The 21,749-nt window shown below is 42.4% G+C and overlaps 1 protein-coding gene across 1 annotated transcript in view; it reads right to left on the bottom strand.

Moving 5' to 3' along the window:
- The window catches only part of LOC132397689 (receptor-type tyrosine-protein phosphatase R-like), a 271,111-nt gene that overhangs the window by 35,082 nt on the left and 214,280 nt on the right, over positions 1–21,749 (bottom strand). Inside the window, exons 9-11 of the mRNA XM_059976458.1 lie at positions 16,548–16,630; positions 14,338–14,475; positions 601–711 (exon numbers count right to left, since the gene is read on the bottom strand). Coding sequence (XP_059832441.1) covers positions 601–711; positions 14,338–14,475; positions 16,548–16,630 — 332 coding nt within the window. The remainder of the gene's footprint in view (positions 1–600; positions 712–14,337; positions 14,476–16,547; positions 16,631–21,749) is intronic.

Here is a 21,749-nt window from a genome sequence, read left to right as displayed (position 1 = left end):
TAACACAAATTACTCCACTCAGCTTTGGTCATCAGAACTAAGAAAGTGTAGAGGAAAGCAAGAAATTATGTTCTCAAGTTAAAGGGTTGAACTTGGATGAAAATATCTTAGAAATTTAGTTGTACGCATTATATAATACAAGCCATTGTATCAAATGTCATTAATTATACTGATGGGGGTAAAAATAAAATTAGTGTAAACTGAACTTTTACAATCATTTTGTTTCATTTAAGCAGTTGTAGTTATTTAAGGCAACCAGCCAAGCAAGATGATGGGGAAAATTATGCTCACTGAAAGCCAAAACCACCTGAATTGCTAGTCTGGCAGGCACAGTATCAAGGGACAAGCCTTAATGAGTTCCATGGCCTTTCCTAGTTGTCAAATGTATGACATGGACATATATTCTTAAACAAATAGAGCCCCACTTAATTAATTCTGGGTGATACTGGCAGTACAACCACATTAATGCATAAATAAACCCTTTTCTCAGAAGCAAATTATATTAAAAAATAACAATTAATTCAAACCAACAGTAATTCTACTTTCGAGACACAAGCATTCTACTTTTATCACTTAAGAACCATTTCCAGCCATTTTTACCTTAAGAGTAAGATCTCGGATGACATAATGCTCACATTCAGTAATGCTGTTCACAAGGACTTCGATTTTCCCGTATATACCCCGCTTCTCTGGCCAATACAGAACGCATTTCTAAGATTAAAAAATGTAGAATGTTTTTAATATTCTTGATGTCATCCAAATGTCAGTTATTTAAACATGATAAAGACACTTGCAAAAGAGGAGGATAAAATTATGTGTGCCCCATGTATTTTGATATTGAAATCTGTAATTATTGTATAATTTATTTTCAATATTCCATTCTATCGAACAGAGTCAATTTCACATCCACAACAATTTACAATTCTTAATACCAAATATATTACAAATGGAAGAAAATCCTACAGATGCTGGAAATCCAAAACAACACAGAAAATGCTGGAGGAGCTCAGCAGGACGGGCAACATCTGTTGAAAAGAACAAAATAGTTGAGGTTTTGGGCCGAGACCCTTCATCGGGACTGTAAGTTCACAGATAGCAACACCAATGCCTTTGAACAGAAAATACCACAAAAGGTAATGGATTGAGCGAGGTACATCACGGACCCTTCTTCAGGTCCAAATATATTATTAGGTTGGTTTGCCTGGATACAGCACCAGCACATGTTTGGACTGAGGATCTTTACTGCAGCACCAACTGTTCAAAGTTCAAAAGTTGAAAGTAAATTTTATAATTAGAGTAGATATATGTAACCACATACAACCCTGAGATTTGTTTTCCTGTGGGCATACTCAACAAATCTATAGAATAGTAACTATAACAGGATCAATGAAAGATCACAAACAAGAGAAGGCTGAAACGGCGACTGTACTTTTTTCCATTGATGTAGCCTGGTCTGCTGAGTTCCTCCAGCATTTTGTGTCTGTTACTCAATGAAAGATTATCCAGAGTGCAGAAGATATATCAAACTATGCAAATGCAAATATAAATAAACAGCAATAAATAATGAGAACATGAAATAACAAGATAAAGAGTTCTTAATGTGAGACCATTGACTGTGGGAGCATCCTTTTATCCCCTTTCGTTCAAGAATCTGATGGTTGAGGGGTAGTAACTGTTCTTGAACCTGGTGGTGCAACTCCTGAGGCTCCTGTCCTTTCTAACTGAAGGCAGCAACAAGGAAAGAGCATGGCCTGGGTGGTGGGGATCTCTGATGGTAAATGCTCCTTCCTTACGACAGCATTTCATGTAGGTGTGCTCAATGGTTAGGAGGGCTTTCCCCATGATTTACTGGGCCACATCTACTACCTTTATTAGGATTTTCTGTTCAAACACATTCCACCAATGAATTCATAGCACCTGTCAGAACTTGAAAGTTGCCCTCTCTCTGAAATCAGTGTCTGTAACATTAGGGTGGGCCTGCTTCTCTGCTCTACATCCTTGAAAGTATGGTTATGTATCAGCTTAGTTACCCCTAATACTGGCATTGCAGCCACCTCCATCATCACCTTGGGCTCTTCTACAGAGGTTTTTAAAGATCTCCTGCTGCATTTACTAGTATGTCCATTTGAACTGCTAAGTTATGACGTTTTCATAATTCAACTGAATAACCATGTTATAAGATGCAAATGAAGTTGAAAGAGTACGGAGAAAGTTTACAAGGATGTTGTCGGGACTGGAGGACCTGAGTTATAAGGAAAGATTGAATAGCTTTGGACTTTACTCCTTGGAATGTAGAAGACTGAGAGGAGATTTGATAGAGGTATACAAAATAATGAGGGGTGCAGATAGGGTAAACACAAACAGGTTTTTTCCACTGAGGTTGGGTGGGACTACAACTAGAGGTCATGGGTTAAGGGTGAAAGGTGAAAAGTTTGAGAGGAACATAAGGGGCTGTGTGTAAATCAATAGATTTTCAGGTAAAAATATTTACAGGTTTAACTGAAAGGCAAGAAACTGTACTTGGGGTAAAGATCTGACATGACCATTCCCAGTACTGAGGACCTGAGTTACGAGGAAAGATTGAATAGGTTAGGACTTTATTCCTTGGATTGTAGAAGATTAAGGGGAGATTTGTTAGAGGTATACAAAATTGAGGGGTATTGATAGGGTTAATGCAAGCAGACTTTTTCCACTGAGATTGGGCAAGTTAAGGGAAAAAGGTGAGAAGGTTAAAGGGAAATTTCTTCATTCAAAGGGTTGTAAGAGTGTGGAATGAGCTGCAGCTGAAGTGATGCACATGAGCTGGATTTCAACATTTAAGAGAAGTTTAGATAGGTATTTGGATGGTAGGGGTATGAAATGCTATGGTCCTGGTTTGCGTGAATAGAAGTAGCTAGTTTTAAATGGATTGGCACAGTCCGGCTCGGCCAAAGGGCCTGCTTCTGTGCTATCCTTTTCTATGACTCTATAAGAAGAAAACTGAACACACATGACAAAAATCATTGGTCTAAAATTGTAGTTCATTTTGCCATGCAGACCTCTACTGCTTGGGTAAAAAACTCACATATATAAAATACACATATTTAGTCTTCTATGCAATTGGCGCATAAGTAAAGTACAGGTGTGTGGAAATGATTCCTGATCACCACTTTTTTGACAGTAACTGATCAAATGGCATTTTGAAGGGCTATGCTGTGGGTGGTGCCACTGCTTGGTAGGTCTTTGAGAAAACTTCACACATTTTGAAATAAACACAAAGTAGCCTTTTTAAAAACTTCCAGAGAGCGAGATTTGTCTTACTTTGACCAGACTCTGTCATAAAACAAGCCTGGTTAATTAATGATTTACTTGGCAATAAGTAATCAGATCAAATCCATCATGCAATTCATTATATTTACTTTTTACTTTTTATTTACTTTTTCTTTATTTTATTTTTTTTACTTTTACTTATTTTACTTTTACTTTATTTACTTTTTCTTGACCCAGATATTTTATTGTATTATATAAAATATTCAAAAAGGCACAAACTCAAAATAATGGCAACTTTGTTTTTATGAGCATTATTTTTACTTGGCAGAACACACTTAGTCCCTTCACTAGTAAACATCCATAAATGATTATATTTGTAAACTTTAAAATTCAAATTAACGTAGTGAAAAAGTACAAATATCAGTGGTAAAATAACATTAAAAAATGATTTCATAATACGAATAAATCTGCAGATGCTGGAAATCCAAGAAACTCACACAAAATGCTGGAGGAACTCAGCAGACCAGGGAGCATCAATGGAAAAGTGTAAACAGTCAACATTTTGGGTTGAGACCCTGTCCTGCTGAAGGGTCTCGGCCCAAAACGCCGACCGTTTACTTTTTTCCACAGATGCTGCCTGGTTTGCTGAGCCCCTCCAGCATCTTGTGTGTCATTTCATACCAGGCAGTGTATCGCCCTGCACGAAGAAAATACACAAATCCTTCTGTCGGGAAAAAGATCTTTGACATTAAAAGTAACCATTTAGCAAAAATTAAGTAACTTGTGAAGCAAGGTTTGAGATGAATTTCCACACAGATAGCACTGCCTCGAGTGTGAGATCAGTGAACTATTTCTTCCATACATACTTTCGAATGAGAAGTAGAACAGACAAATAGCAAAACAGATTGCTTGAAGTAGCACAGCCCTTCCTTATCACAGACAGAATAAAAGACAGTTGAACAGGATAGTAACATCACCTTCTTCATCTACTGAGTGCAAGGCAAAATCAATCCTGAAGGATGTGAACATTTCAGGGCATGAACTTAAAGCAGTATAGAAAAGCACATATTTAAAAGACAATTCTACCTGTCCTGGGAAGAATCCCACAGATGGTTGGATTCCCCTTGCTGTGACAGTCCTATGTTTCCCATAGCTCTCACCTTACCAGTGTAGAGAGATGTTGACTGTCTTCCGAAATTTGATTCAATGAGGGTAGATATTCATTGTACGGTATAATTGTTTTATCAGCTTTGAAATCACAGTCATTGATTCAGGCTCCTCCCTCTGATTGTAATGTAATTTGATTGTTAGTAATACGGACCAAATCCATTATTGTTAGCTGTACGTCATTAGGCGAGTCAACTCCTTCTGAGGCTCAAAGATAAAGGAGTTGTGTTGGTCTCCAAAGCTCTTAGCTATCTCAAGGGTGTTTTCTCTTGATCCCTGACTAACTAAAGTTATCAACATTCAAAACTGGGCGGACAATGTACTGAACGTATTCATGAAAACATATCCTACTTATTGTCTCGTACAATGTTAGCCAAGCTATTTATAACTTCTTTAAATCTGTCCAATCTAAAGGGCATTGTTAAATTTGTTTATTTAAGACTATATCTTACATTAAAATCAGCTCTGCTCAATGACCACGTTGAACCAGACAGCTTTTGCTTCTGTTCTTCATCTTTCTGTGCAGAACTAAAGGAGTGTTGCGTAGATTCCGATATTGTCTTAACTTAGACCTCTTAACCTGAGGATCTGTGCACCTGTTCAAGTGGGTATAAGGATCTTTTTGCTTCTTTTTGTTCTAGCAGTATAGGGAAAGAATTTATCCTGTGCTTGGGCAATATTCATTTTGTAAATGGCACTAGATTAACAGGGCATTCATGCCTCTTACAGTTTGTGGAACTCTGCCAGCTTTGAAAACAAATAACCAAAAGAAAGGGATAGGAGCAGAAATATTTGTGTAGCTCTCTCTGGAATGGATGGGATGAATGGCCCATCATCCTGTTTTATTTTCTGTTTTTCGCTCATTTTCCACTATTTGTGCGATCTGTTCTTTTTTTGCGCATTGGCCTTTGATGTTATCTTTGAACAAGTTCAATGATGTTTCTTTGTTTCGTGGCTGTCTGTGGAAAGATGAATCTCAGGGTTGTTTACTGCATACATACTTTGATAATAAATGGACTTTGATTTTGACTTAATTGTCCTTTGAAGTTCACTTGCAAAATGAATAGTAACCAAAGTTAAATAAAAACAGTTGATCTGCTTTGAAGAGCTTTTGAAACCCCGTGGAAGTTATAAGTGGACACAAGAGTTTTAAAACAAATAAGGAATTTGTCATCTTTGGGAATGAGGGCAAACTTGCAGCTGTCATCTTGCTTACTTTGTAATGAGCTCTTTGGGCCTGTGTGGGGCACCAGAGAGCATTGAGTGCTGAAGTTTTTAGAGCACCTAACTGGTTAATTGTTGTTTAATAGGAGTTAAAATCATTTAGATTTCCTTGTGTTTTCTCGAGCAACTCGCTCTTTGTAATGTGCCCTCCTTGTGCCTTCTGTTTAAGCTTGTTAACTTTATTTTGATAGGCTCAGGGATTCTGTGTTACTTGTATTATTAAAGCAGACGCCTGATGAATGCTAAGCACAGGGCCCTAGTTCTGAGAATGTTACTTCTCACAGCTCACTCAGCCAGTCACCAATGCTCTTCAGAAGTTATAATGAATAAACTCTCATCGCTGTCTTTATATTGGAGCCTACCTTTCCTCTGTATTTGAATTCTGATATTGCCATTGTCTCAGCTTGCTTCCTACCTTTCCAGAAAGTGGCAGCACCTGCTGGTATATGGTTTCTCCCATGTCTCCTCAAAATGGCCTTCTTTCACTGGGGTGTGTTGGCAGAATATTTCTTTGTGAGTCGTATCACAGACTGCTTCCAGTGCATGGTTTCTTCCAGCAGACAGCAGCTTCTTTACCACAACTGCAATCCCATCCCAGTCCACAATGCTCTCCGTGTCGTGAGCCCCAGCGACTTGCCATAAAACATTGGACTTCTAGGTTTCTTGGGCATCTGTATTTACTAATCGTTGTTTTGACTAGAGTTGTTAAGCCCTTGTGCTTTCGGTGTGCTTTCTGGTGAGAGGCACTGATCGTGTGGATAGTCAAAGGCTTTTTCCCAGGGCTGAGATGGTTGCCACAAGAGGACACAGGTTTAATGTGCTGGGGAGTAGGTACAGAGGAGATGTCAGGGGTAAGTTTTTTACTCAGAGAGCAGTGAGTGTGTGGAATGGGCTGCTGGCAATGGTGGTGGAGACAGATACGATAGGGTCTTTTAAGAGACTTTTCGATAGGTACATGGAGCTTAGAAAAGTAGAGGGCTATGGGTAAGCCTAGTTATTTCTAAAGTAGGGATATGTTCAGCATAACTTTGTGGGCTGAAGGGCCTGTATTGTGCTGTAGGTTTTCTATGTTTCTATCTTTATCAAGTTAACTGTAACTGGCACGGGTTCTCCACATTCTACTATTATTTAAAGTGGACTCTCATTTAGTACTCTTCATGGAGTCCTTGTCTTGAGAATGATTTGTCTCGCAGTGTTGCGTGGTCGTGCTGTTGATGCTCTGTTGGTATTCCTATGTATAACCTCTTGTATCCGTCTCTACGTGGGAGTCTGCCATTCCTCCACACCCGGGTTCAGTCATTGCCAGCGCTCACCGTGACAGAGCCTGGCATTCCCCCACACCCGGGTTCAGTCATTGCCAACGCTCACTGTGACAGAGCCTGCTGTTCCCCCACACCCGGGTTCAGTCATTTCCAACGCTCACCGTGACAGAGCCTGCCGTTCCCCCACACCCGGGTTCGGTCATTACCAGCGCTCACCGTGACAGAGCCTGCCGTTCCCCCACAGCCGGGTTCAGTCATTGCCAACGCTCACCGTGACAGAGTCTGCCGTTCCCCCACACCCGGGTTCAGTCATTGCCAACGCTCACCGTGACAGAATCAGCCGTTCCCCCACACCTGGGTTCGGTCATTGCCAACGCTCACCGTGACAGAATCAGCCGTTCCCACACCTGGGTTCGGTCATTGCCAACGCTCACCGTGACAGAATCAGCCGTTCCCCCACACCTGGGTTCAGTCATTGCCAACGCTCACCATGGAAGAGCCTGCCATTCCCCCACACCCGGGTTCAGTCATTGCCAACGCTCACCCTGACAGAGCCTGCCGTTCCCCCACACCTGGGTTCGGTCATTGCCAACGCTCACCGTGACAGAATCAGCCGTTCCCCCACACCTGGGTTCGGTCATTGCCAACGCTCACCGTGACAGAATCAGCCGTTCCCCCACACCTGGGTTCAGTCATTGCCAACGCTCACCATGGAAGAGCCTGCCATTCCCCCACACCCGGGTTCAGTCATTGCCAACGCTCACCCTGACAGAGCCTGCCGTTCCCCCACACCTGGGTTCAGTCATTGCCAACGCTCACCGTGACAGAATCAGCCGTTCCCCCACACCCGGGTTCAGTCATTGCCAACGCTCACCGTGACAGAGCCTGCCGTTCCCCCACACCTGGGTTCAGTCATTGCCAACGCTCACCGTGACAGAGCCTGCCGTTCCCCCACAGCCGGGTTCAGTCATTACCAGCGCTCACCGTGACAGAGTCTGCCGTTCCCCCACACCCGGGTTCAGTCATTACCAGCGCTCACCGTGACAGAGCCTGCCGTTCCCCCACACCCGGGTTCAGTCATTGCCAACGCTCACCCTGACAGAGCCTGCCGTTCCCCCACACCCGGGTTCAGTCATTGCCAACGCTCACCCTGACAGAGCCTGCCGTTCCCCCACACCCGGGTTCAGTCATTGCCAACGCTCACCCTGACAGAGCCTGCCATTCCTCCACACCTGGGTTCAGTCATTGCCAACGCTCACCGTGACAGAATCAGCCGTTCCCCCACACCCGGGTTCAGTCATTGCCAACGCTCACCCTGACAGAGCCTGCCGTTCCCCCACACCCGGGTTCAGTCATTGCCAACGCTCACCCTGACAGAGCCTGCCGTTCCCCCACACCCGGGTTCAGTCATTGCCAACGCTCACCCTGACAGAGCCTGCCATTCCTCCACACCTGGGTTCAGTCATTGCCAACGCTCACCGTGACAGAATCAGCCGTTCCCCCACACCTGGGTTCGGTCATTGCCAACGCTCACCGTGACAGAATCAGCCGTTCCCCCACACCTGGGTTCGGTCATTGCCAACGCTCACCGTGACAGAATCAGCCGTTCCCCCACACCTGGGTTCGGTCATTGCCAACGCTCACCGTGACAGAATCAGCCGTTCCCCCACACCCGGGTTCAGTCATTGCCAACGCTCACCGTGACAGAATCAGCCGTTCCCCCACACCTGGGTTCGGTCATTGCCAACGCTCACCGTGACAGAATCAGCCGTTCCCCCACACCTGGGTTCAGTCATTGCCAACGCTCACCGTGGAAGAGCCTGCCGTTCCTCCACACCCGGGTTCAGTCATTGCCAACGCTCACCGTGGCAGAGCCTGCCGTTCCCCCACACCTGGTTCAGTCATTGCCAATGCTCACCGTGACAGAATCAGCCGTTCCCCCACACCTGGGTTCAGTCATTGCCAACGCTCACCGTGGAAGAGCCTGCCGTTCCTCCACACCCGGGTTCAGTCATTGCCAACGCTCACCGTGGCAGAGCCTGCCGTTCCTCCACACCCGGGTTCAGTCATTGCCAACGCTCACCGTGGCAGAGCCTGCCGTTCCCCCACACCTGGGTTCAGTCATTGCCAACGCTCACCGTGACAGAATCAGCCGTTCCCCCACACCTGGGTTCGGTCATTGCCAACGCTCACCGTGACAGAATCAGCCGTTCCCCCACACCTGGGTTCGGTCATTGCCAACGCTCACCGTGACAGAATCAGCCGTTCCCCCACACCTGGGTTCGGTCATTGCCAACGCTCACCGTGACAGAATCAGCCGTTCCCCCACACCCGGGTTCAGTCATTGCCAACGCTCACCGTGGAAGAGCCTGCCGTTCCTCCACACCCGGGTTCAGTCATTGCCAACGCTCACCGTGGCAGAGCCTGCCGTTCCCCCACACCTGGTTCAGTCATTGCCAATGCTCACCGTGACAGAATCAGCCTTTCCCCCACACATGGGTTCAGTCATTGCCAACGCTCACCGTGGAAGAGCCTGCTGTTCCACTGCACCTGCAGTTAGTCCTGCCAGCTACTACCTCATTATTTCTTTATTTTTCCTTTTAACACTTATTCTAATTCCTGCTTTTCCCTACTATTATGTATCACATTGCAGTGCTGCCACAAAAAACAACAAATTTCAGACAAATGCCGGGATATTAAAACTAACTCTGATTCTGACTCTCAGTCCAAGATACTCCTGCCAGTTGCGGCATTCCCACTCAGACAATTCAACTAGTCAGGTGTGAGGAAAGGAACAAGGAGGGGATGCTCATAAGAGCTGGTGTTCACGGTCACTTCAAATCCTGCAGCTGCTGGGAGCTCTTCCCTCAAACCGCTCCACCTTCATCAGCTTCTTTAAAGTTCAAGTTTTTAGCCTTAGCTTGGCTTTTGTCCTTGCTTGTGTTTCTGTGAATTGCTTTGGATGTTTCCTGGTAAGGGTACCCCACAATCAGCATCTCATTGCTTACCCATTAAAGTCATGGCCGAATCACTCCTAATTTAGCAAAATCCAAATTGACTGGCCCATTCTTTAGCTCATTAGCAACTTTTCATCATGGAAACTATTATGTCATCTTGGTCAAGAGCCAATAAAGCTCTCAGAGTTCATCACTCTTCAAGGGTTCTTTAAGTTTTCTGTCCTAGATTTGTGCAAACATTTTGAGCATCATCTGCTTTTCTAAGCATATTTCTTTTTGGGGTGTGGTTTCTCTCCGAATATTGCAGCTAAACAAACTTCATAAATGTCAACCTATAGAACACAAGGTTAGCACTATATTATAGAAACATAGAAAACCTACAGCACAATACAGGCCCTTTGGCCCACGAGGTTTAGCCGAACATGTCCCTACCTTAGAAATTATGAGGGTTACCCATAGCCCTCTATTTTACTAAGCTCCATGTACCTATCCAAAAGTCTCTTAAAAGACCCTATCGTATCCACCTCCATCACCATTGCCAGCAGCCCATTCCACGCACCCACCACTCTCTGAGTAAAAAACTTACCCCTGACATCTCCTCTGTACCTACTCCCCAGCACCTTAAACCTGTGCCCTCTTGTGGCAACCATTTCAGCCCTGGGAAAAAGCCTCTGACTATCCACACAATCAATGCCTCTCATCATCTTGTACACCTCTATCAGGTCACCTCTCATCCTTCGTCACTCCAAGGAGTAAAGGCCGAGTTCACTCAACCTATTCTCGTAAGGCATGCTCCCCAATCCAGACAACATCCTTGTGAATCTCCTCTGCACCCTTTCTATGGCTTCCACATCCTTCCTGTAGTGAGACGACCAGAACTGAGCACACGTGGGGTCTGATCAGGGTCCTGGTTATTACGGACAAAACCACACAGACTGATCTAAGAGACACATACACACGATTTTACCTCCCTAGAGTGTAAGTGATTGTATGACAAAAGTATTCTTTATTTTGTTCTGCTTGCAAAAGCCAAGCTGAATTTTTAATTATTGTTTTAATGTTGAAACTCTGAATGATGTAGTCAGATAGCTGTGGCTTTATGTCTCTTTCAAGATGTCTTTTAAATTTCTCCATTCTCACCTTAAACCTGTGTGTTCCAATTCTAGATCACCCTGTCCTACTAAAAAAACACTTATCTATTCCACCTATGTCCTTTATAACTTTATAAACTTCAATAAAATGCAGGCAGAACTCAACAGATCAAGCAGTATCTATGGAGGAGAATAAACAAGATGCTTTGTCAAGTATCTTTGCACTGTCCATTACAACACACTGGATTTCTTGATGGCCACCCTTCTTTATTAGACTTCCCATTCCGATTCTGACATGTTGGTCCATGGCCTCCTCTATTGCCATGATGAGGCCACTCTCAAGTTGGAGCAGCAACATCTCATATTCCATCTGGATAGCCTTCAACCTGATGACATGAACATTGATTTCTTTAACTTTCAGTAATTTCTCTCCCTCCCCCTTCTATCTTTTTTCCATTCCCCATTCTGGCTCCTCTTTTACCAAATCCTTCTCCTGACCATCATATCTCTGTGGTGCCCCTCCTTTCCTTTCTTCCATATTCTGCTCTCCTCTCCTCTCAGATTCCTCCTTCTTCAGCCCTTTAGCTTTTCCACCTATCCTCTCCCAGCTCTCAATTCATCACCATTTCCCCATCCACCTGCCTTCCCCCTCACCTGGCTTCACCTATCACCTGTCAGCTTGTATTCCTTCCCCTCCTCTCCCCCACCTTCTTATTCTGGTTTCTTCCCCCTTCCTCTCCAGATCTGGTATGACAACTCCTCATAGAACGTGCTTGACCTGCTGAATTCTTCCTGCATTTTGTGCGTCGCTCTGGATTTCCAGCATCTTCAGATTCTTTTGTGTGTGTAAACCTCTAAAACATCATCCTTCAGTCTTCAATGTTCCAATGGGAGAACACCCAGCTAACCAATCTTTGCTCATAGCTACAATCCTCCATGTCAGGAAGCTTCCTGAGGAAACTGTACAACATTCTCTCTGCTGCTACACATCCATCCTGTGGTCTGGCAATTAGAACTGTACTCAACTGGTGCAGTCTCACGCATCTACAACATGACATCCCAACACTATACTCGGTGCCTTGGCCTATGAAGGCAAGCATACCAAGTGCATTTTCCACTACCTTCTACACCCACGTTGCCATTTTTAGGGAGCTTAGGACATGCATCCCAAGGTTTCTCTATACATTAATGCTCTGAAAATCCCTAACAGAATGTGACTTCCCAAAGTGCATTGGATCACATTTGTCTGGATTCAATTCCTCCTGCTGCTGGTCCAATGGAACAGCTGATCCTACTATGTGCCAGTATATCTTTAAATAATCTCACATGGAGTCATCATCAAGGGCTCCCACCACCCAGGACAAGCTCTCTTCTCACTGCTGCCATCAGGAAGAAGGTACATGGTCCTCAGGACTCAAACCACCAGTTTCAGGAACAGATGTTAACCCTCAACCATGAGGCTCTTGAACCAGTGGGGATAACTTCACTCAACCTCACTTGCCTCATCATTGAAATATTCCCACAGCCTATGGACTCACTCTCAAGTCCTCTTCATCTCATGTTTCTGATATGTTTTGCTTATTTATTATTATTGCTTATTTATTCATTTTGTATTTGCAGTTTGTTGTCTTGTGCCCTCTGATTGAATGTTGGGCAGTCTTTCATTCATTCTGAAATAGTTACTATTCTATAGATTTGTTGAGTATGTCCACGAGGAAATGAATTTCAGCATTGTAGATGGTGACATGCAGTACACGGTATATGTACTTTGATAATAAATTTACTTGAACCTTGAAAATACATAATTTTTTTGGAGACCCGTATGCTTTGCTAGTGTACTGTATAAGCGCCCAGTCTAACAATTTGAACATAAGCAGAGAGTTCTTCCAGCCAACCTATGGCATCACTAAAGCTTTATCTCAAAGTGGTTCATGGGACCTTACTGAGCAGAAGTTTGGCAGAGTGATTATAGCAATGCTGAAAAGTAGCAACTTAATCAGCTGTTCTGTGCTGCGGAATGGCAAGTGCAAATTCCTTCTTCCTACGTTCACATTATATCACATTTTCCCATGTAAAGCTCCTTCAAGCCATCCCTACCAATTCTCTTCACTTTGGTTTGGTACTTTATATTAAAATCTCTTGGCAGGATCCAGCCACTGTGAAAGCAACAAAAGGAAATCTACCTAACACCAGCTTAAGGGACGATAGCTTTTAAATGTTCTCATCCATCTCTGCCCTTCAAAAGCTTTTGACGTGGTTGTCCATACCAACCTCCTTCCAAGCTTTACCTTCTCAGACTGGTAGGCAGGGTCTGCTCTCCACTGGCATCCACAAAAACAGGAGCAGAATTAGGTCATTTAGCTGTTCTAGTTCCCTCTCAGCCCCAATCTCCTGCCTTCTCCCCATATACCTTCATACCCTGACTAAATGGAGTGAATAGCCTGCTTCTATGCTATTGTAATTCCATGATTAAGTGATTTGACTTTAATTTGGGAAAAAAACTAAAATACTGTAAACTAGTGCTATATAATTACTGTGGGCAGCAGATATTTGAGATGATTTTGATGAAAACAGCCTTGCTGTTGGGACTCTGTGTATGATAGGCTGCCCATTGATTTCTGCTGAGACAGAGTTGGGTCCATGGAGACCTGTAGATATTTGAACTTTCAACAAAGGTCGATATTTATTGGACTGGGAAAGCATAAAAGCTCCACAAAGAATGTTAACCATCCTATTTTGTTATTCAGATGATATCTGTTATCCGACTGATCCTGGAAACCTGCCATATAGGTCAGACCGAGTTCAAGGTTTTATCATATGTCTATACATGGTTTCAATAAAATTAATCACAAGTCCAACACTGAAAGCAAATTCCTGGAGGAAGATCTTCATAATGTGCTTCACTTCTGTTATGTTGCATTCTGGGTTTGTATTTACTGAGGTAAAGTGTGGAATAGGCCCTTCTGGAGCTTTGAGCCACTCGGCCCAGTAACACCCCAATTTAATCCCAGCCTAATCAAGTAGCAATTTACAATGATCAATTAACCTACCAAATGGTACATATTTGGACTACGGGAGGAAACCAGAGCACCGGAAGGAATCCTTCGCAGTCACGGGGAGAATGCACAAACTCCTGATGAACGAACACAAGTGGGAATTGAACCCAGGTCACCGATACCGTAAAGTGTTGTGCTAACAAATATGCTACAATGCCACCCCACGGTAATGTAGTGGTTAATACAATGCTTCTCAGCTTTTTTCTGGTTCCTCAGTTGGAAAACTCCAGAACTTTTAAACATCATTATAACTAGCTGCTGCAGCATCCAGTGTTTGTGTCACAAATTTTACTGCGTTCTTCAAAATAATTCAAGCCTGTTAGACTCTTACCTCATTCTTTTCTTTCAGCTTGGTTATCATAACAATCACGGGACAATCCTCTTGCCAGACCATCCTCCAGAAGTCATTCACTGTATTAATCATAGGACCCTGGGTTGCAATGTAGGCCTTTTGCTGACCACCATAACCCTGAAGAGTGGATGGAGATACCAAGATTTAAAGGCAAGTGTTTCTATGATTTGGCATCTAAATTAAAGCAGTATGTGTAGCTATTCATCCATCATTAAGGACCCCCAGGACATGCTCTCTTCTCACTGCTACCATCAGGAAGGAGGTACAGGAGCCTGAAGGCACACTCTTAGCGATTTAGGAACAGCTTCTTCCACTCTGCTATTAGATTTCTGAATGGACATTGAACTCATAAACACTACCTCATTATTTTTTTATTTCTATTTTTGCACTACTTATTTAATTTAATTTTATATTTGTGCATGTGTGTGTATATATATATGTTTACTTTAATTGACAGTTTTTTTTCTCCATTCTTATGTACTGCATTGTACTACTGACATAAAGACAACAAATCTCATGACAAATGCCGATGATACTAAACCTGATTCTGAGCAATGCACACAATGTGTTGGAGGAGCTCAGCAGGTCAGCAGCATCAATGGAACTGAGTAAACAGTCGACATTTTGGGCCCCGATCCCTCATCAGGACAGATTCTGATTCTAACTCTGAACATTTTCTGTCCAATGGCAGAAGTAACGAACATTTATATGCCAAGTAATTCACTCATGTTGTCTCATAATATCACCCTAATGAAACTGGATGTGAGAATGGTGTTAAGGAAGTGTTTTTATTGATGGAAGGAACATGTAACAATTAAATCATATTACAGTTTAATACGCCTTAAATTGTGGCAAAGCCAAAATCAAAAAGTTAGTAATTATCATCAGAGTGACATTACGGAAAGATTCCACTCCATCTTTTGCCTAAACCATTCATTTTACATCCTCTGCTTCTTTAATCTTTCACCAATGGGACCAGTTCCTCTTTAACTACTATTCATCATTATAAATCTCTCAGTCTGATCCCCACTCAACAACCTGCTTACAAGGAAGAATTATTACCCTTTCCCGAAAGCATTGTGTCCAGTCCTGGGTATTAATGGACTGGACCATCATATAAAGATCCGTCATCACTTCCTTGATCTCTTGATCTTTATTCTATGCTTCTAATAATGAAGTCCAAAATTTGATATTTTAACCGCTCTCTTAAACTGCCTTGCTATTTCAACAATGTACGTGTATATACCGTGCCAGTAGATCTCTCTTTCTCTATCCCTCTTTGTATTTTTTGTGAGGATTATGTTCTTTGGTTTACATAATCTCTCCTCATCCTTCCAAGTGAAATATAATGCTCTACCAATTTTGACATAAAATTTAATTTGCCACCTGCCTGCCTACTTCACTAACCTGCTCTCTGTCCTCTTCAAGTTGATGAAAACTTCCTCATAATTCAAGGTGTGCATCATTTGGATTTTGTATACTGCGCACTGTATCCTGGTGGTGCAGGAGATGACCTCTGAGCAAATTAGAGTCATAGGGTCATAGAAAAGTACAGCACAGAAACAGGCCCTTTGGCCCATCTAGACCATGCTGTACCATTTAAACTACCTACTCCCATTGACCTGCACCAGGACAATAAGCCTTCAACCCCTACAATCCATGTACCTATCCAAACTTCCCTTAAATGCTGAAATCGAGCTCACATGCTCCACTTGTGCTGACAGCTCGTTCCACACTCTCACCACCCTCTGAGTGAAGAATTTTCCCCTCATGTTCCCCTTAAACTTTTCACCTTTCAGCCTTAACCCATGACCTCTGGTTGCCGTCCCACCCAACCTCAGTGGAAAAAGCCTGCTTGCATTTACCCTATCTATACCACTCATAATTTTGTATACCTCTATCAAATCTCCTCTCAATCTTCTATGTTCCAAGGAATAAAGTCCTAATCTATTCAATATTTCCTTATAACTCAAGTCCTCTAGTCCCAGTAAAATCCTTGTAAATTTTCTCTGTACTCTTTCAAGCTTATTTACATCTTTCCTGCAGGTAGGTGATCAAGACTGCACACAATACTCCAAATTAGGCCTCACTGATGTTAGGACCTAAGTTATTCTAGGCTTCTCTCATTCACATCTGCTTTCTGTCTGGTATTACTGAGGTAACGCTGCTATCGCTAGCCACGTACTCACCCTGATGTAGTTGGCATTAATGTAGGTACTGCTAACAGGCTCATCTCCACTCTTTGGTATCAGGCATACTCTGCTATGTGGATCTAAAACAGAATGTTCAAGACAAAAGAAAACATTTTTTTGAAGACCATAAGATATAGGAACAGTATTAGGCCATTTGGCCCATTGAGTTTGTTCCGACATTTCATCATGGCTGATCTTTTTCCCTCTCAGTCCCATTTTCCTGCCCTTCTCCCCATATCCCTTCATGTCTTGACTAATCAAGAATCTATTACCTCTGCCTTTTTATTACCTTTAACTGTTGGGTTATAAAATTAATAAATGTAACAAAATTCCCTAGTGACAAGATGTATTTTCCACTGGACAATCAAATCAAGTATCTTTGCTTTAGTGAGGGACCTTTGACCTGAAACCGTAACTCTGATTCTCCATCTCTATGATGTTGTCCATCCTCATATTTTATATTAGTCATTTTTTTTCATATGGCAGAGAAGCAGGTCATTCTGGCCATTGAGTCTGTATTGGCTCTTGGCATATTCCCGTCAGAAATAACTCAAAAATGTGTAGCTCGGATGAGTTGAGTTGTTCTCTGATTCTGACAATCCACTTGCAAACATTTCACATCCACAAAAGAAGACATCATCAGTACGCTGTTAATTGTGGTGTTTCCTCCAAATACTTGGCCTTTATATACTTATCCATCAGCTGGCTGGTTGTCATTACAGAAACCCAGTTGTGACGTAGGGAGGGGGTCTCGTTGCTGATTGGTTTTTGTCCTTGTGTGGTGACAGAATGCTTGGAATTTTCCCCTCATGTTCCCCTTAAACTTTTCACCTTTCAGCCTTAACCCATGACCTCTGGTTATAGTCCCACCCAACCTCAGTGGAAAAAGCCTGCTTGCATTTACCCTATCTATACCGCTCATAATTTTGTATACCTCTATCAAATCTCCTCTCAATCTTCTATGTTCCAAGGAATAAAGTCCTAATCTATTTAATATTTCCTTATAACTCAAGTCCTCCAGTCCTGGTAAAATCCTTGTAAATTTTCTCTGTACTCTTTCAAGCTTATTTACATCTTTCCTGCAGGTAGGTGATCAAGACTGCACACAATACTCCAAATTAGGCCTCACTGATGTTAGGACCTAAGTTATTCTGGGCTTCTCTCATTCACATCTGCTTTCTGTCTGGTATTACTGAGGTAGCACTCGATCAAAGAACAACTCAACCCAACCGTATCCCTATCAATCCCATTCCCAGACTTCATTCGCACTAATCTATTTTCTCTTGCATGCCTGTGAATTTCCTGCTGATTTTATCTCCACCCACCTACACCAGGGTGGGTTGGCTCATTCATTCTGCCAACTGTTTCCAGTCTTTCTTATTTTTACTTTCTATTTTCTAGTCACCAACTCGAAGCTGTATGTACCTCTACCACCAGTTAGAAATATATTTATGTAAGACTTGCAGACAGTCCACATAAATGCAAGTAATTTATTGATTGAAGTGTTATTGTCTTTGTTGCACTAATTTATCTGAACATACATTTATTTTCATTTTGACTTCTCTCTCTCTCTATGGTGAGTGAGAGCTTGTTGGTCCTAGGGTCAGGGGATTCAGAGAATCAGTGTGGCAGATTGCGACATCGAAACAGTGAGCTGCCGATCTCTCACTCTCATTTTTTTGTAGGAGCAATCTCTCTGTCCCTTGCTAGTGAGAGAGAGAGCCTGACTGAGACGTTGAAGTGTTGGGATGGACAGTAGTTTTTTTTTGAAGGACTGCAGATCATGGTCTCTTTGGGGGCTTGCATGGTTGGGGAGGGGTCAGTGCTTTTGCTGGAGCAAGTTGGGGAAGAGGAAGGTGGGGTTGATGCTTTTGCTGCTACTTGTGCATGGGAGAGGAAGGGAGGCTTGGGGATTCTGTCATTTCTGCTGTTTATTCTTCAAGGTCTTTTCTGTTTTGTGGATGTTTGTGAAGAGTAAGAATTTCGGGTTATATACTGTGTTCATTCTCTGATATTAAATTAACCTTTGAACCATTGAACCTTTGTACCTATCACTCATTAACTCCCCAAAAATCCATCTTGTCTGTTTGTAAATCTAACCACCTGTGTTTCGAAGATTCTGACAGAAAAATATTAACATACTTGTTGAGCTCAAAGGTGAGCCAAAAAGGTTGTTCCACAGGGCAATATTTATGTTTCTGTGGTTAATTTAATTACCTGGATAGAACAGATATTGAGGACCCTTATCAATTAGTGATTATAAGACATGGGAGCAGAATTAAGCCATTCAGCCCATTGAGTCTGCTCTGCCATTCTATCATGGCTGATTTATTATCCCTCTCAACCTCATTCTCCTGTCTTCTCCCTGTAAAATTCGACACCCTTACTAATCAAGAACTTATCAGCCTCTGCTTTAAATATACCCAAAGACTTGGCCTCCTGAGCCATCTAAGGGAATGAATTGCACAGATTCACCGCCCTCTGGGCAATGATTTAAAGCAATTGCAAGGCAGTTGTGGAGACATTTCTGCAGAAGGTGTTGGGATTCCAGTAATGATCCTTTGATGGAAACAGGAACTCTCGTATTTATAAATTACTGCGATGAGCATCCTAGAAACCCAAGAGCTGGAAGTGAGATTAGGTGGGTATCACATTCTAATGTAATCATTGCATGGAATAGAAGAGAAGTGTAACTTTTTTGTTGGCACGGTTACAATGGGCCAACAGTCTACTGTTGTGCATAAAATTCCATAATTCTAAAGGCGTTTTAAATGAAATTGACACTATGTATTGAATATTTCATAATATTTGAGTAAGCTTGCATTAGCTTGTTTGATTAAGCATTCTTGTTTATTTAAATAATTAATAATGGGTTATAGGTATAAACGTTAATTGAAAACAACATCATGCTTAAAGTTACACCCACGTCACTGGACAACCCATTTTCCTTTGAATTGATTTAATCTTTCAAACTTGCAAAACATAACAGAGCAATAAAGAAACCTGTGAACTTGGACTACATAAATGCATCCATTTTACAAACATAATAAAATGTGATCAGACTCTCTGATCATAGGTATTTGTTTAAATGGCAAATTTTGTTAATTGCTATTCAGTTCCAGGGGTTCCCATCCTGGGGTCCATGGACCCCTCAGTTAATGGTAGGGGACCATGGCATTAAAAAGGTTGGGCACCCATTTTAGGACACTTATCAGTTGTGCTGTACACGCAAGGCTGTTATTATTATTCAGGATCTCACCCATCCGTCCAGCATCCTCTTTGACTTTCTACCATCAGGCAGGAGACTCCGACGCATAAAAACAAGAACGGTCAGGGTGGGGAACAGTTTCTTCCCTCAGGCCATTAGGCTTCTGAACTCCCTGCTGCATTGCATTCGAAGTGCCACTGGTTAATCTATTCTGCACCTGACAACATTTAATTATTAAATTTTTGTTTGTTTATGTATAATTCATCTGAAGATTTTATCCTTTCTTTCATAAGATATTGTGTGTTATAAGTGTTTAATGTGTACTACTGTGCTTTACTCCCTCTTTAGGAGAAATGTTGTCTCATTTGATGGCATACTGTACGTGTACATAGTTAAATGACAATAAATTTGACATGACTTGATGTATTGCTGTCATTGACCAATGTCTGGTTTATTTAAAGAGCTCCTTTTCCTATAGTTTCAGTGTATTTCAATGGATCTTTCAGCAATGGTCCTCTATAAACCCTCATTAGTTCCTGTGATGACACCAATGTGAAATTTATCTCTTAAATTTTCCATCCATCATGTAGGAGTGACTCCAACTGTAGGCGCCTGTCTGGAGCAGCACATCATCTAGTTACACCCATGCAGATGACTGTAAGCTCCACAGATTTGTATCAATATATCTCGGTAATGAAAGGGAAATAGAAGCTGGTCTCCACCCTTCAACTTTAGGTTATTTTGGAAAATAATTTAAACTAAATTGAACATTCTGTGGGGTTTCTAGCTTGCATGTTTTTCACTAATACGGGAGTTGAGAGAGAAATTAAGTGTGTCTGAAGCAATAAATTGATCCATATTGGATCCTGGAAGGATTTTTAAAAATTTAATTTCATTGAGATACAACACAGAATAGTCTCTTCCGGTTCTTCGAGACACACTGCCAGCAACCCCCCAATTTAATCCCAGGCTAATCATGGGGCAATTTACAATAACCAATTAACCTACTAACCAGTACGTCTTTGGACTGTGGGAGGAAACCCACGTGGTCATGGGGAGAACGTACAAACTCCTTAAGGCAGGGTTAGGAATTGAACCCGGATTCCCTGTATTGTAAAGCGTTGTGCTAACCACAGTCCTATCCTGCCACTCATTTTTCTCACATATAGGATGATCTATGAGTAAAACTGCAGCTATAATGTTACATTTCGGCGGTTGAGGAAAATAATTCCACAGAAGCAGTGAGCGTGACACTTCATTACTGTAGTTGAAGTCATCAGAGTGACACACTCATTCACTGGGTTTTTCTTCATTGCACACTCTCTATGGAGGTAAACTGTCACACTATGAACAATTAAGTTTTCATCTTCCTTGAGAGTATCTTGTTCCTCTTTGTTGGGCCATGTGAATCAATGAATCCACATGTGGAAACAATGAGACTTTATAGAATCATAGAAATCTACAGCACATTACAGGCCCTTCGGCCCACAATGTTGTGCCGATCATGTAACCTACTCTAGAAACTGTCTAGAATTTCCCTACCGCATAGCCCTCTATTTTTCTAAGCTCCATGCACCCATCTAAGAGTCTCTTAAAGATCCTATTGTATTTGCCTCAACCACTGCTGCTGGCAATGCGTTCCATGCGCCCACCACACTCTGTGTGAAAAACATCTCTGACACCCCCTTTGTGTCTACTTCCAAACACCTTAAATCTATGCCCCCTCATGTTAGGCATTTCAGCCCTGGGAAAATGCCTCTGACTATCCACATGATCAATGCTCCTCACCATCTTATACACCTCTATATGATCACTTCTCATCCTCTGTCACTCCAAGGAGAAAAGGCCAAGTTCACTCAACCTATTCTCATAAGGCATGCTCCCCAATCCAGGCAACATCCTGGTAAATCTCCTCTGCACTCTCTCTATAGTATCCACATCCTTCCTGTAGTAAGGTGACCAGAACTGAATACAGTACTCCAAATGGAGCC

Source organism: Hypanus sabinus, chromosome 8 (assembly GCF_030144855.1).
Source record: "Hypanus sabinus isolate sHypSab1 chromosome 8, sHypSab1.hap1, whole genome shotgun sequence".
Taxonomy (NCBI): domain Eukaryota; kingdom Metazoa; phylum Chordata; class Chondrichthyes; order Myliobatiformes; family Dasyatidae; genus Hypanus; species Hypanus sabinus.
Note: the sequence above shows the minus strand (reverse complement) of the source record. Positions and strands in the feature narration are given on the sequence as shown.